This window comes from Aphelocoma coerulescens, chromosome 13 (genome assembly GCF_041296385.1).
Source record: "Aphelocoma coerulescens isolate FSJ_1873_10779 chromosome 13, UR_Acoe_1.0, whole genome shotgun sequence".
Classification (NCBI taxonomy): domain Eukaryota; kingdom Metazoa; phylum Chordata; class Aves; order Passeriformes; family Corvidae; genus Aphelocoma; species Aphelocoma coerulescens.
Window position 1 is genome coordinate 1,879,147 of NC_091027.1, and position 14,494 is coordinate 1,893,640.

The following is a 14,494-nucleotide window of genomic DNA, read 5'->3' on the forward strand; positions in this document are numbered from 1 at the left end:
GGATGAGCAAATAGGAAAGCAGAGCACCACGGACACCAGGGAAGATGTTTGTGTGGAAGCGACATTATTCGTTTTATGAAAATAAAAATAAGCAAAAAAAGAAGTTATCCCATAGAGTTTGGGATACAAATATAGAGTTTGCAGGGGAGGGAATTTCCTTCATTCCCAGAGGGATTCATTGGGCACTCAGGCAGCTGCGATGGGGAATTCAGGAAAAGCCAGGAGAGGTCCAGCAGGTAGTGGGACCTGCATCTCCCACTCCTCTCCTCTGGCCCTCCCCCAGCTCCCAGCTGGAATATCCTGGAATACTCAGCCCTGGACAAACCTGAAGAGCAGCAAGAAACTGCCCAAGGCAGGACGTGCCTTTGGCCATTCCGTTTAAGAAGGGCTGGGTTTGCGGATGGAAAGTGGCTGTTCCAGCACCCTGGGAGGATAAACTGGCTCTGGAGCAACCCAGGGTTTGCAGGGAAAGTCACCAGGCCAGGAGAGATTGGGGCTCAGGCTCTCACCTTGGCCCCCTGGGGTCCCCACCACTTCTGTCCCCCACCCCAAGCTCTGCATTTTGGATCCTGAAGTGCCCCCAGTCCTGGCCATGTAAAGGCAGGGAGGGATTTAAGGAGCCTGCAGCGAGATCCCGCTTTCCTGCCATTGTGCCCAGTGCCTTTTCCACCCCTAAGCCACAGCCCAGCTGAGCAGAAGGTGATGGGACACCCCTATCCCACCTCCCATCCCAAACCCTGCTCTCTGCCACCCCCAGGCACCGTGGCTGCAGCAGGAAAATCCTCCCCCTGCCCTCGTGTCCCTGTGGGGCAGCAGTGACAGACACCAAGTCTGGGGAGAACCCAGGGATCGATACAGCAATCAGGAGAAGGAAAGGAAACACAGAGCATCCAACGATCTGTGAGACTCCAATTCACTCTCAGGGGTGCAGAGAGGGCCCCTGTGCCCCGTACAGCCCCGAGAATCATACAGAGCTGCTGCCATATAGAGATCTCTCTATGTATATATTTATAGGTATGTATATATTTATAGTGCACTGCGTTTAAAACAGCCGGGCCTGCTTCTTCAGCTCGTTCCTCTTCCACAGCGCCAGGCGGTCGAACTCGGCCATGGTCATCCCGAAGATCTGGTAGAATTCCTCCTGGGACAGGTGCCTCTGAGGAGAGATGGGAGGCTGGGCCAGAGCTGGGCACCTTCCAGGGCCAAGCTGGGGGTCTGAGGGCATCCCCTGCCTGCTGGGACAGTGGGGTGACACAAGCCCCAGCACTGCTCCCTCGGGACCTGCCTCCCTCCTGCCCCTGCCAGTGGCACAGGGGACAGCTCTGCCCGGCCAGGGGAGCAGCAGGAGCACTGTGACAGTGCCCTGACACTCGTGTGCTCCTGGGCAGACGTGGAGATGCTCCTCACACGGCCACAAGCCCCACAAACTGCCTGCCAGGCCACCCTGCAGGATCAGGTCCCTCTGTGCCCTGAGGAGATTGTCCCCAGTGGAAAAAGCTCTTCTCACCTCTAACCGAGTCCTGTCCACATCTTTGGGCAGCTGGTTCCTCCCCCTTGTCTTCACCAGGAGCAGCTCATAGGGGTAAATCTGCATGGGGACAGGGAGACCATGGGGCAGCCACGAGACACCTGGGGCACACTTGGGGACGAGGGCAAAGCCTCCTGCTGTATTTAACAGGGTTTGGGTGGCACAGCTGACTCCAGGGCTTGGGTGGGACACAGAGAGGTGGGAATTGCTCTCAGGGTGACTCTGATCCACCCTGAATCTCCGTGGTGGCTCTGGAACAACCTGCTCACTCTGCGACACCAGGAACGACCCAGGCACGAGCGTGAGCAGCAAAGCACCAGCACAACCCCCCTGCTCTGTTCCTCACTTGGGGGACAATCCTGCTCAGCCAAGCACTTGGGACCTGGCAGGAGCGGAGGGGACTCTGCTCTGACCCCCACAGTCCCAGGAGGAGGAGGATGTCAGGTGAAGGATGGAAGGGGATGAGTGCAGGGCCTGCAGGCAGAGGGCAAAGCTTCCCCCTGAGGAGCCTGGGGACACAAGGACACATCCCTGGGACTCCCACCTCTGGCTGGAGGCCACTCCTTGCAGCAGAAGGGTCTTACCTTGTACTCTGGGGAGAGAGAGAAGCAAGACGTGAGCCACACTGTCCCCTCTGCTGTCACCACCCTCCCCCACAGGCTGTGGAGACCCCGCCCGGATCCCCCCCATTCTCCCTCCAGCCCCCCTTTCCAGAGCTGCCTGCGGGAGGTTGGCAGCCCCACAGCATCGCCCCCGGGATGCCTGCAGGGTCCCCAGCCCCCCCTTACCTCGCATCCCCCAGTTGACGGCATTGGTGCTGTCGTAGTGGAAAAGCTCCGTGCTGGGAGGCTGCGGGAGGGATGGAGAGAGGGAGGAGTGAGGGGGAGGCTCCTCCAGACACTGAGCGGCACCTCCTGGGTCCCCAGGGGAGGACACCAAGGTCCCCACGCACCAGCAGGGAAACTGAGACACGAGGAGGTGAAGTGGCAAGCCCAGGTCACACGGAGGCAGGAGCAGAACTCCTGATCCCAAGCAATCCCGAGCCCAGGATATAAAGCAAAGCTCTTCTGCTGGAAAGCAACACCAGCACCCCTCTGAAAATCGCCCTGTGGGAGTTTCAGGGCAGGCACTGCCTGGACAGGGCACTTTGGACCCCAATAAGGGTCATTTTGGACTGGCACAACGGTGACAGCAGGGATGCAGAGAAGGGGGAGGACATCCCAGTCATGGAAAGAGAGCACTGGGGACATGGAGGAGCCTGGGAGAATGAGGAATGCCTGGGAGAATGAGGAATGCCTGGGAGCAGCAGAAGGCACTCACCCTGTGCAGCCCATTCCTCCTGTAGGCAGGGAGGGAGGCCGACTTAGAAATGAGGGGATCTGCAAAGAAGCCACCAAGGGGCATCAGGGAAGAAGCAGGAATGAGCCTCACCCCCGGGACAGCCCCCACTGGGCCACTCTCAACCTCTGTGCTCCCAGCTCCAGTCACCCAGCTCTGTCTCCTTCCAGCTCTGGCTCATTTCCAGCCTGGCTTCCTCCCGTGCTGATATTCCTCTCCCCAAAATCCCTTTCCTGCCGCAGCCCTCCCACCTCACCCTTCAGAGCAATGCATTCTCCTCTCTCAGTTTCCCCGACTCATCCTCTCTGCCCTGGTTCAGCTCTATCCTATCCTATCCCAGGCTTTCAACGGCTCCTTCTTCGTTTCCCTTCTCCCTTCCCTGGTCCCAGCACCTCCCCCAGCTCGGGGAGGGCTCAGCTCACGCACTCACCGCTGTCGGCCAGGTAGTGGGTTCGGGGAGCTGCAAGGAGAGCAGAGCCGGCTGTCAGGGAGGGCCAAGCACCCCATGCTATGCAGAACTGCCCATTCCCAGCCCCACAGATCCTCCTTGGGGCTCCCAGGAGCCCTCAGTCCTCAGAACTGCCCATTCCCAGCCCTCAGCCCTCAGAGGGGCTCCCTGAGCATCCCCAAACAGCTCGGTGAGGGCAGATGTGCCATGAGGAAGGAGAGCATGGAATGGACAGGGCCATCTGTGCTGCCAGGCTCTGGAGTGCCCCCCAGCCCCCCCCTGGCCCCAAGGACAGGGCTGGGTGCCCTGGGGGCTCTGTGACAAGAGCAATGCCAGTGAGGCAGCCCTGGGGCCGCTCAGCAGGTCTGGGGTGCCAGGAGGTCCTAAAACAGGTCACAGCAACCCCGGTGTGGCTGTGCTGCCACATTCCCAAGGGATCCTTCAGCCATTCCATACGGCGCTTCCAGGCTGCCCAGACACCCACCGGGCAATGCCCCATCCCAGCTGGGGCACAGGGAATGGATGGAGCCCTCCAGAGAGGAAAAGACCCTCCTGAGCCCAGCTCCATGCCCAGCACCTCTCACCACCCCTTCCCTTGTCCCGATCTTCCCTCTCCACCCCATAAAATTCCCGAGGGGCTGTGGCTGTGTGGGGTGGGACAGAGGGACGGACAGGGACAGCCTTACAGCCGTTGAGGGAGCCCTCGTAGCCCGCGGTGTGCAGGGCCTCTCTGCTGCTGGCCGAGCTGCGAGGGGGTGTCCAGGGGTCTGCGTAGGAGTTGGAGCGAGCCTTCATCTCCTCCCTCAGGATCAGCCTCCCGATGCCACTCTGGATCTGGCAGGAGGGGAAAAGCCACCTTGCACTCTTCCTTTCCCTGCCCAGCCCTCTCTGGCACATCACGGATGGGCACAGCATCCCCTGGCATGGGCCTGGCATCTCCTGAGGGTGAGGGTGCCTCGGCAAGGGGATGCTCTCCCCCTCCTGCAGAGCCCATGCCGGGGGTGGCCAGGAGGGGACAGATGGCCGAGGGCAGCAGGGATGGTGGTGGCACCTTCTCGGGTGGCAGAGCTGGGCTGAGCCTCCTCCCCAGAGCCAACTGGGAACAGTTTGGTGCTGGCTCTGTGCCCAGCAGGGCTGGCACTCACCTTATGCATGCCCCGGTCGTACCCATCCTCCTCACCACCTGATGAGAACCTCCGGGCCCGGGGAGCTGCAAGGAGACACGTGAGGGGTCAGATGGGGACAGAAGCGGGGACAGGCAGGGAGGAGACAGTGCCCAACTGCATGGGCACATTGAATCCCAGAGACTCGTGTTTTGGGGTCACCTTGGCAGGTATCTCAGCCCAACCCCACTTTTGTGTCCAGACCCAACTCAGAGCGGGGCTCCCTCCCAGATAATTTGGAGGCAGGAATGTGTTTCCCGTTCTCCCAGCCCCGGGAGCATTTGTTACCTTTGGGTGAGCTTTGGAAGGACCAGTACTCCGACTCGGAGTGGTAGTAGGGGTCCGGGGAGTAGGCAGGGCTGTACTTGGATGACTGCGCGATGTCCTCGCTGGTTTTGCTTTTCGTGGCTGCGGAGGGGTTGTCTGCAAAAGGAGCAGGCAGAGCCAAGGTGAGGATCTGCAGGGATCCCCCCCAAATGAAGGCAAATCCTCTTCCCTCCCCAGTGACTGCCAGGGATTCGTGTCCAGGACAGCACAGAGCAGAGCTGGGAATAATCAGCCTTCCAGCTGCTGACACCTCCTTGAGACAAGGCTGCTGAGGCAGGCGGTGGGAACAGCGACAAGCAGGGGCTGTCACTGATGTGGCTGGGAAGGGACCCAAACGGCTGAGAGCCCACGGCACCACAAGTGCTGGCTCCTGCACCGTGCTCATCCCTGTCCCACCAGTGCCACCAGCTCCCTGTGCTGTCCCGTCACCAGGAGGTGAGAGAGGGGATGGAGGAAGGTTCAGACCCAGCAGGGACAGGCCTCTCTGGGTTCTGCCAGGGGAAGGTGGCAGCAGGGCGGGGAGCAGAGGGGCTCTGGCAGGGCTTGGTCCTCATGGCAGGGACACACAGAGTGCTCAGGCTGGGGGCAGAGCCTCAGCAGCACAGGGGGGAACCCAGGGGGGAGTTCTGCTGCACCAGGAGAGTCACAGGGAAAGGAGCACCAGGGACAGGAGGTGGCAGAGCCACCCCACCACCTCCGGCAGGCGCGGGGGACCCAGCAGGTACTTACAGCAGCAGGAGCAGGCAGCAGCGGGCAGTGGGAATGGGGCAGGAGGGAAGGGAGAGCCCGGGGAGAGAGAGGAGACACAGTTACTGCTCAGGGGGAGCTGCTGTCCCTCCGTGAGCAGAAGCAAGCGGGGACAGTGCAAGCCAGCCCCGCTGAGAGTCACCAAACACCGAGAGCCACCAAACACCCTCCCCATCCTGCAGCATCCCCGTTTCACCCTGGAACAGCCACCCAGCATGGGCTGTGATTTTTCTCCGGGGCTGCATGTGAAACTGCCAGTTGCCTTTTTCATCCCTTTCCTGAGGCTGCTCTGACTCCCTTGTCCCCTCTGCCACCCCACCATCACCCTGCTCCCCCTCCTCCAGCTACCCCCGGTGTCACTACCAGCCTTTGCATCATCCCACACAAGAGGGACGTGGTCCAAAGCCACATCTGTCCCCCAGTCCATCTGTCCCACCTTGGCGCCTGCCCCACCTCCCACCCAGCCCCTGAACACGCCGGTCCCCTCCCGGGGTGACACGGGGACAGGGACACAGCAGCCAGACCGTACCGTGGCGCTTGTAGATGGGGGGCTTCCTGTAGATGTTACTCTCGCCAGCAGCTGGTGGGAGAAGAGAGAGAGAAAGGGAAGAAGGGGGAAGGGGAGGTCAGTGTGGGCGTGCTGGGAGCGCACAGGACACGGGTCCTGCAGGAGCCACCACCCCCACGCCACATTTCCATCACACAACCGCCTCCGGGCCCGCGAGTGCCCCGGGAGGGCTCCGGGCCGGCGGCACGGGCACAGGAGCACGGCCCCGGCTGCCCACGGTGACAGGACATGCAGTGAGCACCCAGCGACAGCATGCACCGGGGCGGCGGGCACAGCCTGCCAGCCGGCAGCGAGGCACCCGCGGCGGGTTCTCGGGGTGCCAGCACCTGCAAGAACCGCCTGCGAGCTACCTGGGGCGAGCCAACATCAGCCAAAGCCTCTTTCCGCAGCAGAGAGAGAAAAGAGCGAGTCGGGAGGGAAAGCGAGCTGGAGCCTGGAGCAGGCGGAGCAGGGACGGGGCCATCCATAAACCACCAGGGCAGGGCAGGGCAGGGCAGGGCAGGGCAGGGCAGGGCAGGGCAGGGCAGGGCAGGGCAGGGCAGGGCAGCGGGGCCGGACCCTGGCAGGGATGGGAAGGGAGCGGGGGGAGCCTCTGGGTGTCCTCACGGTGCTGTCCCAGGGCATCAGAGATGCGTCAGGGAGGGTGTGCCGCTTTTGGGGCAGGGGGGGATGCCAACAGCTGAGTGGACGGTGCGGGGTTCTGACCCCGCTGAGGGGTGATGGGCAGCTCTGCCTGCTTCCCAACCCACTCTCCCTTGCTGCCCGCTCCGTCCCCGTCCCCGTGGGCTCTGCGTGGCCGGGAGTGGGTGGTGGCCCTTACCTGGTGGCCCCCTGCAATCCCTGCAGAAGGGGAGCAGGCATCTGGCAAGCCCAGAAGAAGACTCTGGGGGGAGGGAGCGGCGGGCCCTAGGGGGAGTATAAAATAGTCATCTGTAGCGGATGGGTGTGGAAACGCCTCTGGCACGCACGCTCCGGCTGGTGATCCTGGGGGGAAGGCAGGGGAGGGCACAGGCTCTCACCAGGGGACTCATCTTCGTGTGGGGAGTGGAGGGAGGGCAGGGAGGAGGAAGAAGAGGGATGTCGCAAGGATCAAGCAGACTCCGGGCGGCTCTGGGACCTCCGGGTGGTGACGGGGGGAGAAGGAGGAGGGTTCAAGCCGTAGGTCCTGTTTATGGATGGCCTCTACCGGGGGTAGATCCTGCTGCCAGCTGGCTCTAGGCAGGCGGCGGAGCTACGCATGCGACACAGCGGGGACGGCACATGCGGGCATGCCACGGACACGGCGCTCCCCCGGCAGCGGGGCGCTCCGGAGCCTACCTGGGATGTGGAAATGCTTGGGCGCTTGGTATGAGGTTGGAGTGGAGGACCTCACATCTAACTGGCTATAGTAGGGGGAGCTGCGCCCGCTCTCGGTGCCTACGCGGGGCCGAGCAGAAGCAGCCGTGAGTGACCGAGAGAGAGAACAAGAGGCAGAAGAAAATGGGTGTTAAATGCAGCGGTGTTAGAACAGCGGGGGCGGCCCGTGTCAGGGGGGGTGTGACGGGGACGTGCGGTCCGGGAGTGGCAGTGATGGAGCGGGGGAGATTTCCCGCATCTCCGGAGGCGGACGGGATGCAGAGGAAACCCCAGTGCGGGGCCGGCCCGGGGCAGCGCTGCCCCAGCGCTGCCAGGAAAGCCGAGCGTGCTGCGGAGGCTGACGGCGAGGAGCCCTTGAGGTGCAGCGGGACTCGCAGCGACCTCAGAGTGTTCCAGTCCTTCCTGCACAGCTCCAGAGGACAGGAGACACGGCCCAGGCACACTCTGCTCGCCTGCCATGCTCTGGGGTGTGCGTGCATGCACGTCTGCGTGTGCAAGGACCTGCCCGGGCACAAGCGCTGCCTGCACACCCCTCCCAGAGCCACCAACGCAGCTGAAGGGTCTTCACCAGAGCCGGAGATCACCTGCCTGCCACCCCATCCTCCATGAGCCTCAGCTCATGCCTGAGCTGCAAATTCCTCTCGGCCTCTCCTTGCCGCTCGCAAGAGTTTGGAGAACCAGAGGCTGTGCCGAGCTGGGCACTGCTCCCACCATGGGCCACCCCAGGCCTCCTTTCCAGAGGAGAAACCACAGAAATCCCAGGGACATTTTTGTGATCCTCGCTCCGCTTGGTGCTGTGAGCTCAGCTCAGCCTGGGGTTGCAGCTGAAATCCTCACCTGAGCGATAGAAATGGTGGGGGGACCTGGGGATGGTGGGGGACATGCCCTGGCGGCTGTAGGTGGGGGAGTCGATGTAGCCGGGGCTGGAGGCTCGTCTCTGCCGCGTGTCAAAGCTCTCGAAGATGTCCTGGGGGTGGGGAAGGTGTGGAGAGACTGGGGTTAGACTGGGGCAGGAGGTGTCCCACGGATGGGGGTCTCATGCCTGGGGCAGCCTGGGAAGGTCTGTGCTCTGTGTGGGACACTCTGTGTCCTCTGAGGCTGGAGGGGTCCCCAGCCTGCTCTGCCTCCCCCCTGCCAAGGCACAGGCAGCAAATCCCAGGGTTTGGCACCAGGTGACAGTGTCCAGCCAGAGGTTTTTTGCCTGGAGATTGTCCCTTTCCCTGTGCTTGTTCCCAATTATGGGTGTCTCCCTCCACGGGGCAGAAGCTGCACCCTGGGGCCATTCTGGGAGGGAGGACTTGCACCCTGCTCTCTTTGGGGCCTGAAGGACAGGATCCTCCTGGATAGTGTCCTCCCTGTCACCCCACACCCTGGGGCAGCCACAGCTCAGGGGGATGATCAGCAGAGCCCCTGGGCACAGGGACATCGTGTGGCAGCAGCAGGTGACAGACCCCCAGTGCCCACAGAGGCATTACCTGTGAGTATGGGGAGAGGGTCCCCAGGGACTGGAGGCAGCAGGAGGCAAAGTGAGGAGGAAAAGAGAGAGAGAGAGAGAGACAGCACATGGTTAAGAGGAGCAGTGACAGACTGGGGTCCCACAGCAGCTCGTTTTCCCCACGTCACCAGGCAGTGAGGGGGACTGGGGCTACAGCTGGAGCTGGACTGGGGCAGGATGCTGGGCAGGAGCTCCTGGCCAGGAGAGGAACTGGCAGGGGAATCAGCAGCTGCCACCTCTCAGAGACCTCTGTGGAGGGGGGAGGGCACAGAGGGCCATGGCCACGCTCCTGGGTGGGCTGCAGGACTCCAGGCTCGTGCCAAAACCTTGGGGTGGGGATGTAAGAGATGCTACTGCCAAGTGCTCTTGCAGGACCATCTCTGTGAGCTGCTCAGACCTTCTTCTTCCATGGGCTCCCTGAACTCACCCGGCAGCCCCAGCTGGGCAGGCAGGACAGTCCTGTGCTGTGTGTTGCCGGAGCATCTCCTCATCACACTTCCAGAAATGCACTGCCCAAGCCCTTTCCCGGCCAGCACCCAACAGGGCAGCCCTGCTCCAGAGCTGCTCCAGAGCTGCTCCAGAGGTGATGGGTGAATTCCCTGTCCATCACACAGCGCTGTCTGTCCCTGCACATGTCCTGAGGTCACTGGTTTCTTTCTGACTCTACAGCAGCAGCATCACCTCGCCTCCACCCCAGACCCTCCCAAGCCTCTGGGAGAGGTCCTGCCTCATTCCTGCCTCCCTGCACTATTCCCACTGGGATGAGCAAAGCCCCACACTGTTCTCCCCCAAACTGGGGCCCGTTCCTGCGCATCCCAGCACGGGGTTTCTGGACACTCGGTACCTCCCCATAGCTATATCTCTCCAGCGTCTCATCCGACGTGTATCTGTGATAGGGCTCGTAGGAAATGAGGTCAGGACGCTGCACTTCATAGATGGCTTTAATCTTGGGAAGAGCTGCCAGGTCTTTGTAATTAAGGATCTCATTATCCACTTTAGCCTAGGGAGAGGAAGAGACGGAGACAGAGAGGCGGAAAGGAAGAGGAGGAGAGAAGGGAAGGGAGGCTGGAGCACGCAGTGTGGAGCCAGCACAGGGCAGACAGAGCCCGCTGTCACCCCAGCAGCAGGGACAGGTAAGAGGAGAGGCCTGAGAGGCAGCAGTGGGGAGGGCAGAGGAGCTGGGAGGGCAGGACTGTGCCCCTCTGAGCACTCCTGAGCTGTGCCACGGCAGTGGTGGCCCAGCGTGCTGCTGGGACAAGGGGGTTTGTCCGTGCTGTCCCCAAATCCTGGGCTTGTCCCACTGAAGAGCAGCACGGGAAGTTGCTGTTCCCATCCCTGGGGCCCTGGGTGAGGGGCAGGGCTGGACTTACGCAGATGACACGGTTTGGGGAGCCGATGCTGGAGCCAGGGGGGGAGATGGAGGTTTCCGACGTCCTTCTGTGCTGTGGAGGCAGAGAGGTGAGGGCAGGTGAGTGCATGGCAAGGAGGGACCCCTGAGCAGGCAAAGTGCTGGTTTGGGAGCTGAATTTCACTTTCACAGCCTCAGCCATGGCCACCCATCATCCTCTGGGCAGCCACTCCAGGTCTGGGCCGTTCACTCCCAGCAGGGACCCGGGGACAGTGTCACCTGGGACGTGCCACCTCTCGGGATGCCCCTCACCCTGCTGCCTACCTTCAGCTTCTTCTCTGCTCTGGCTGCCTGCTTGCAGATGGGGTGCCACACTTCAGAGCCTGCAAGGCAGCAAAGGGACAGTGTTTCAGCCCCACACACGGTCACCCCCCTGCCAGGGGTCAGCCGGGTCCCCCTGCCACGTCCCTGCCACCTGCAGCAGTGCCACGGGAACGTGCAGGGCAGTGGGGACTGCGTGTCCACGATGAGGAATGGAACAGCTCTGGAGCACTGAGGGCAGTGGCCAAACCTCAGCTGGGTGGATTTTGGGTGACCCAACCAGTTCCTGCTGGTTAAATCGGGCATCCCAGCACCTCCATCCTTTGGGCTGGAATGAGCAGAAATTGGGCTGTGCCCAGGTGTGCAGAGAGACAAAAAGGAGGAGCAGGAGCTCAGTGGCAGGGAAGATTTCATGGAGAGAAGTGATTTTTGCAGGGCTTTGGAAGAGCACAGGGTCTGGGGAGCAGTGGAGAGGGGGATCCAGCACTGCTGCACAAAGAGACCCCTCCAAGTGCCATAAGGACCCAAACCCCCCACTCCCCCCAGCAGGACCCCCCCCACACAGCCACCCTGTCACAGCCCTACCTGTCAGGTACATCTCCTCTCCCTCTGTGAACATCTGGTGGCAGCGCACACATCTGGCACAGGTGGGGTGGTAGTGCTTCCCTCCTGCCTGCGCGGGCGAGCAGAGAGCAGCCCCTGAGCACGGCAGGACACGGTGACCTGCCCCTGTCCCTGGGTGACCCTGCCAGCCCTCGCTGCTGCAGACAGTGACACGGTGAACAAACTGTCTGGGGCGGCCTTGGAGACCTCCACATCCCATGGAGAAAACCAGACATGGCTTCATCCCCGTTTTCAACCTGCTGGGCTACGAGTCAGACCAGGAGCCTTCAGCTCTCCTTGGAATGTTCAACACCAAGCAGAGCCAGGAGGTCCCAAACCCCCAGGGACAGTGTCCCTGCAACCCTGACACTCTGGGAATGGCCAAGGCCCTCTGCAGCTGTGCTTTGCATCAGCTCCTTCTCTACAGATTTGAGCAGAAACAGCAAATTTGGCCCCCGATGTCACAGCAGGGGAGCAGCAAAGGGACCCCAAAGACCTCCCTGTCTATCACTGCCAGTTCCTGACCCTAAAGGAACTTTTCTCCTCTTCTGCTCCAATTTCAGTGCTAGGAACAGGCTCTTCCCCAGCTGAGAGGAAGCTGGGCTGCTTCTCTGGCTCTTTTGACAGGGCTAACAGCTGAAATTGGGAGCTTGCTCCCCTCAAAGTGTCTGTCAGCATTTCAATTATGGGCTCTCTGCTGGGCTGGGAGCTGGGAGCCAGCTCAGGGCAGGAGGAATCTGGGCTGTCACAGCTCAACCCGAAAGAACTTTTTACACCCATAACAAACCAAAAGAAGAGGGAGAATAATTGAAGGTGGCAGAGGGAAGACGAGGCTTTTGCTTTTAAAGGAGAGGGTTGTGGTAGAGGGGGCTGAAAAAAGAGGGGATTTTGCTCCAACTGAGAACCTGCCCGTGGGCTGCCCATAAAATCAACCTGGAATTCAGTGTTCTGGGGTGCAGATGGCAGCCAGTCCCCCCAGTTTATGCCAAAAATGAGTGGAAGGTTTTAGGACAGGCAGGAGGATGAGTTTGGAGAGTTTGGACCCCTCTTCCTTTCCTTGCAGTGCAGGGAGGGGACAGCCCTGTGCCAAACCAAACCATTCCATGTGGAGGGAGGCTGGCTGCTCCCTGGGAATGGCCCAGCCCATTCCCAACTTCCATTTCACCACACACCTTCTCCAAAAGCCACCCACCATCTGAACACCCAGAACTCCTCCAAACCATGCACAAACCTTGCTCCTTTCATTTTGGTTATTATTCCAGCTTGTACAAGGCTGGTGGAGCAGTGAGGGAAGGGACCTGCCCCACGGTTGTGCACAACGTGTCCCACAGCCACCTGCATCCATGGTGGGATCCCTGGGGAGTCCCTGCATCCCTCCAGGGCTCTTCCACAGCAGCTCCTCCTGCCCACCAAAGCCTCTCCCAGCGAAGGGGACCCTCTGCTCTGGTTTCTGCCCTGCCAAGGGGTGTTCCACGGGCACCGCTGCCCACAGGGAGGGTGCTGCAGCCCCTCAGCCCGGCTCGGCAGCGGGCAGCAGTGTGGGATGCGTTTCCAAGGCAACAGGAGGCTGCCGGCACGGGGATGCGCTCAGGGGAGGGCTGGGGTGAGCGTGCTGGGGACAGCAGAGCCGGGCATGGCAGCGGCTGCTTAGGGCTGATGTCCCCACACCTCCAGACGTGTCCCAGCACCCCCAGGGCTCTGTGGGTGTTTCCCGAGCTCTGCTATCCAAGGTCTGGTGGTGTTTCCCCCCTCTCCCACCCTCTGGAGAAGGTGGTCACGCTGTGATAGAGCTGCTGCAGCACGAGCCACGGCCCCCAGAGATGGAGGGTGGCACCTCCCACAGCTCCCCAGGGCATGTCCCTGCCACAGAGCCCGCGATGGGGCGGCTCAGCCCCGGGACTCACCTCCAGGACACGGCCGCTGATGTAGCGGTCACAGGTCTCGCACTTGATGCCAAACTGGGCGTGGTAGTCGGACTCGCAGTACGGGATGCCATCCCTTGGGAGAGAGGGAGAGGAGGGGGGTGAGCGGCAGGTGAGCCCCTGGCCGCCCCCCCAGCCGCGGGGCCGGCCCGGCAGTGTCGCGGGGCGGTGGCACTCACTTGCTGATGTACTCGCCGGTGAGGATGATGCCGCACGTTTGGCACTTGAAGCAGCTGACGTGCCACTGCTTCTCCAGGGCCAGCAGGGACTGGCCCTGCTTGATCTCCTCCTTGCAGCCGGCGCAGTCTGGGGGGACAGGAGGGAATGTGGGACACGGCAGCACAGCAGGGACACCCCCAGCTGCTGCGTCACCCCGAGGTACCCCGGCTGTGTGACCTGGCACTCCTCTCACACCCTGCCCTGTCCTGGATCACTTTTCCAGGGATTTTTCTTACACCCTGCTCCTGAGGCAGCCTCGTGGGGATCATTTCATTATGGAAATCTGTCACCTCTGCTTGTCCCCAGCACAGGAACCAGGAGGACAGCTGGGACCTCTGAGGTACTGCTGGCACAGAGTGGGATCTCCCTCGGGGTGATGAGTTTGAGCCAGGGCCAGTTGGACATCAGGAAAAAATTCCTCATGGAAAGAGTGATTGGGCACTGGAATCGTCTGCCCAGGGAGGCCGTGGAGTCACCGTCCCTGGATGTGTTTAAAAAAAACCCTGGACAGGCTCTCAGTGCTGTGCTTTAGTTGATGAGGAGGTGTTGGGTCATAGGTTGGACTTGATGATCTCAAAGGTCTCCTCCAACCTGGTTCATTCTGTGATTCTGTGATGGGCTGAGGGGGCCACGCTGCCCTGGCAGGTCCCCAAGGGTGGGAAGTGTCCGGCAGAGGAAGGGCTGTGCTGTCCGGCAGCCACGTCCGGCCCCGCTGCGCTATTTACCGGCCTCCCTTCCTCCCCTGCTTCCCCTGGCTCCCATCAGGGCTGCGAGCAGGAAGCACATGGGCCTCGGACCCCTGACCTTGGCTCCTCCTTGTCCTCGCCTCCCCCTGGGCAGCAGGTCTGCCTGGAGGGGGGTTTTCCTTAACCCCCTCCCTGCCACGGGGGAAGCAGGAGCAGACAGGCCCCTCCCAGGCTGCCCCGTGCCAAATCCCTGCCTGCCGGACCAACGGGGGAAGATTTCTGACCCCTGGAAAAAAGCAGGATCTGTTCCCTCCTTCAGGTCCTGCAGGGCTGGGGCTGCAGGGAGAGGCTCGGCATCCTCCTTCCAGAGATGCCTTCCCTATGGAATGCACCAGCAGCCCGCACAGCTCCCCTGCCACCCTGCT

General features: G+C 61.7%; 1 protein-coding gene across 1 annotated transcript in view; it reads right to left on the reverse strand.

The window, feature by feature from the left end:
• Positions 1–1,003: 1,003 nt before the first annotated feature.
• ABLIM3 (actin binding LIM protein family member 3) overlaps positions 1,004–14,494 on the reverse strand; it is a 44,321-nt gene continuing 30,830 nt past the window's right edge. Inside the window, exons 5-23 of the mRNA XM_069028980.1 lie at positions 13,344–13,470; positions 13,147–13,240; positions 11,225–11,312; positions 10,643–10,701; positions 10,341–10,412; positions 9,815–9,970; positions 8,951–8,980; positions 8,313–8,442; positions 7,437–7,535; positions 6,081–6,131; positions 4,766–4,900; positions 4,460–4,524; positions 4,001–4,148; positions 3,297–3,326; positions 2,849–2,907; positions 2,317–2,377; positions 2,113–2,120; positions 1,508–1,588; positions 1,004–1,156 (exon numbers count right to left, since the gene is read on the reverse strand). Of these exons, the coding sequence (XP_068885081.1) occupies positions 1,043–1,156; positions 1,508–1,588; positions 2,113–2,120; positions 2,317–2,377; positions 2,849–2,907; positions 3,297–3,326; positions 4,001–4,148; positions 4,460–4,524; positions 4,766–4,900; positions 6,081–6,131; positions 7,437–7,535; positions 8,313–8,442; positions 8,951–8,980; positions 9,815–9,970; positions 10,341–10,412; positions 10,643–10,701; positions 11,225–11,312; positions 13,147–13,240; positions 13,344–13,470 (1,607 nt within the window). The 3' untranslated portion in view covers positions 1,004–1,042. The remainder of the gene's footprint in view (positions 1,157–1,507; positions 1,589–2,112; positions 2,121–2,316; positions 2,378–2,848; positions 2,908–3,296; positions 3,327–4,000; positions 4,149–4,459; positions 4,525–4,765; positions 4,901–6,080; positions 6,132–7,436; positions 7,536–8,312; positions 8,443–8,950; positions 8,981–9,814; positions 9,971–10,340; positions 10,413–10,642; positions 10,702–11,224; positions 11,313–13,146; positions 13,241–13,343; positions 13,471–14,494) is intronic.